General features: G+C 50.9%; 1 protein-coding gene across 1 annotated transcript in view; it reads right to left on the bottom strand.

The window, feature by feature from the left end:
- Positions 1-2,303, bottom strand: part of LOC102044425 (exocyst complex component 1-like) — a gene marked incomplete at its 3' end in the record, with an annotated part of 17,582 nt that extends 15,279 nt beyond the window's left edge. Inside the window, exon 1 of the mRNA XM_031063434.1 lies at positions 2,118-2,303. Within this exon, the coding sequence (XP_030919294.1) occupies positions 2,118-2,303 (186 nt within the window). The remainder of the gene's footprint in view (positions 1-2,117) is intronic.
- Positions 2,304-2,808: the final 505 nt, after the last annotated feature.

Raw genomic sequence — 2,808 nt, 5'->3', positions numbered from 1 at the left:
AATTCCCAATTCCCAATATCCCCATCCATCCCTGCCCTCTGGAGTGGGAGCCACTCCCTGTGTCCTGTCCCTCCATCCCTTGTCCCCAGTCCCTCTCCAGCTCTCCTGGAGCCCCTTCAGGCCCTGGCAGGGCTCTGAGTTCCCCTCTCCAGGTGGACACCCCCAGCTCTCCCAGCCTCTCTAACCATGGACACTCATCTCCAAAAGCACCAGCTCCACATTCTGCTTCCCTGCCACACCCAGGGACCCCATCCCATCCCACCAGCTCTGCCCAGAGCTCCCATTTATTAATTGCTCTTTAATGAGAGCCAGAAGCCTCCCCCACGCCTGTCCCTACCACTCCTTCAGGCTGTCACCCCGGGGAGCATCCCTGGTGACACTGATGGGGCAGTGCTGTGGGAAGGGGCTCTCCAGAGGCTCCAGGAGCAGGAATAAAATCCAGCCCCAGCACAGAGCTGCTGGGAGCTGCCTGCGGTTCCACATGTGCTGGGATCCTGGAATTCTGGAGGAATATCAATGTCCAAATCAGAGCCTTTGGCCTCCCGGTGTCCCGGCCGTGCCGTCCTTCCCTTTGGAGAAATCAACTTTTCCTTGCTGCCAGTGCAGGGATTTCTGTGATTCCCAGAACAGCTGGGTTAGAGTTGGGTGATTAATATGGGAGAGGAAGCCAAGGTGCTATCACTGGGATGTGGGGAAAACATTGAAATGGATGCATGTGCTGGTCCAACTTGCTGGGATTAATAACATTTCATATTGGAGATTAAGGCTCGGAAATGGAAATGCTCATTAATTAATTTGTATTAGAGGGAAGTCACATTTATTCATTAGAGGGCATTAAAATAATGTATTCAACGGCGCCTTTCATCTCAAAAAACTTAATAAAGATGTATTTGTTGCTCTCCCAGGGTGTTTTACAGCTGGGAACAGTCACAAAGTGCCTGAATTCCTTGCCAGGAGCTGGCAGGAACAAACCTCAGGAGTTTGGGCTTCCAGATTAACTTCCAAGTGTAATAAATCATATATGGGAATACAGCAGACTCTGCAGCTAAAGGAGGTTCGATTCAGGGTTTGTGGTTTCTTGTATGGTTTAAGATATTTCCTTTGGCTTGTTTTTCCCCTGTTTTTCCTTGGCTACCAACCATAAAATCCCAGATATTTTAGCAGATGATAAGTGCTCAAAGCAGCTTTCCTAGGTTTTTTGTTCCAGCACTTAAAGGAGAAATTTCCTCTGCAGAAATGCAATAAATGACAGCAAGCCAAATGGAGTCAGTAAAGCTCAGTAGCCAAAAGCCATGGAATGGTTGGGGTTGGAAAGGACCTTAAAGCCCATCCAGTTCCATCCAGCCAGGGGTGGGAGCCAGGGATACTGAAGGATCCTCTTCCAGGGGACCCTTGAGCTCCTTGGTTTCTTTTCCTCCCTTTCCCTTCCAAATCCATGGAAAACCACAGAATCCTGGAATGATTTGGGACAGGAGGGACCTTAAAGCCCATTTTGTTCCAACACCTTCCACCATCCCAGGCTGCCCCAAACCCCATCCAACCTGGCCTTGGACACTTCCAGGGATCCAGAGGCAACTCCAGCTTCTCTGGGCACCCTGTGCCAGAGCCTCCCCACCCTCACTGGGAATTTGGGAAATATCCTGTGCCTTTTCCACTGGACCTTCCTCCTTCCCCTTTATATTCTCCTTTTCAATCTCCTTCCAGCTCTGTTTCATTTTTCTCCCCTTTTCAGTCTCCCTGGATCCTGCTGTTCCTTCTGTAGGGACCCCTTTTGTCCCTTCCCCTTCCTCTGGCAGCCCCAGAGCACCCCATAGTCAGACCTTTCCCTTCCCTGAACCTTCCCTGAACCTTTCCTGAACCTTCCCAGAACCTTCCCAAACCTTCCCTTCGGGAACCTTCCCAGAACGTTCCTGGAACCTTCCCTTCCCAAACCTTCCCTTCTGGAACCTTCCCTTCCCAGAACCTTCCCTTCCCAGAACCTTCCCTGAACTTCCCTGAACTTCCCTTCCTGGAACTTCCCCTTCCCTTTCCTTTTCCTCCCAGAATTTCTCCCAGAGCCAAGGGCAGAGCTGCTGATGCCCAGAGACTCAGCCCCTCGTTCCAGGCACCTCCATTACCTCCTCCAGCTCCCGCAGCTCCCGATCCAGGTGCTCGGTGAAGGCCACGGAGTGGCTCAGCAGGGGCTCCTTGTGCTCCTCCAGCAGCGCCAGCACAGCCACGGCCTCCGCCGGGCTCAGCCCCTGGAAGGTGCCCAGCCCCTCCTGCAGCTCAGCCTCCGTCCGTTCCTGCCCGTCCTGCTGCATCCCCGGGGCCGCAGCTCTCCTCGCAGACTGCAGCAGGCACAGCTCTCTCCTGGGATTTTTCCTGGGCAATGCAGTGAGAAGCACAGAGAGAAGAAGGGTGTGGTGGTGTTTGAGGGTCACCAGGACAAAGGAAGAGATGAGAATCTTGACTCCATGTTTCAGAAGGCTGATTTATTATTTTATGATATAGATTATATTAAAACTTTACTAAAAGAATAGAAGAAAGGATTTCATCAGAAGGCTAGCTAAGAATAGAAAAAGAAGGAATGATAACAAAAGCTTGTGTCTGGGACAGAGAGTCCAAGCCAGCTGACTGTGATTGGCCATTAATTACAAACAACCACATGAGACCAATCACAGATGCACCTGTTGCATTCCCCAGCAGCAGATAACCATTGTTTGCATTTTGTTCCTGAGGCCTCTCAGCTTCTCAGGAGGAAAAATCCTAAAGAAAGAATCTTCATAAAATATGGCTGTGACAAAGAATGAATAATAAAACCCCGTG

Source organism: Geospiza fortis, unplaced genomic scaffold, assembly GCF_000277835.1.
Source record: "Geospiza fortis unplaced genomic scaffold, GeoFor_1.0 scaffold412, whole genome shotgun sequence".
NCBI lineage: Eukaryota > Metazoa > Chordata > Aves > Passeriformes > Thraupidae > Geospiza > Geospiza fortis.
The sequence above is the reverse complement of the archived record's forward strand: the minus strand, read 5'-3'. Positions and strand labels throughout refer to the sequence as shown.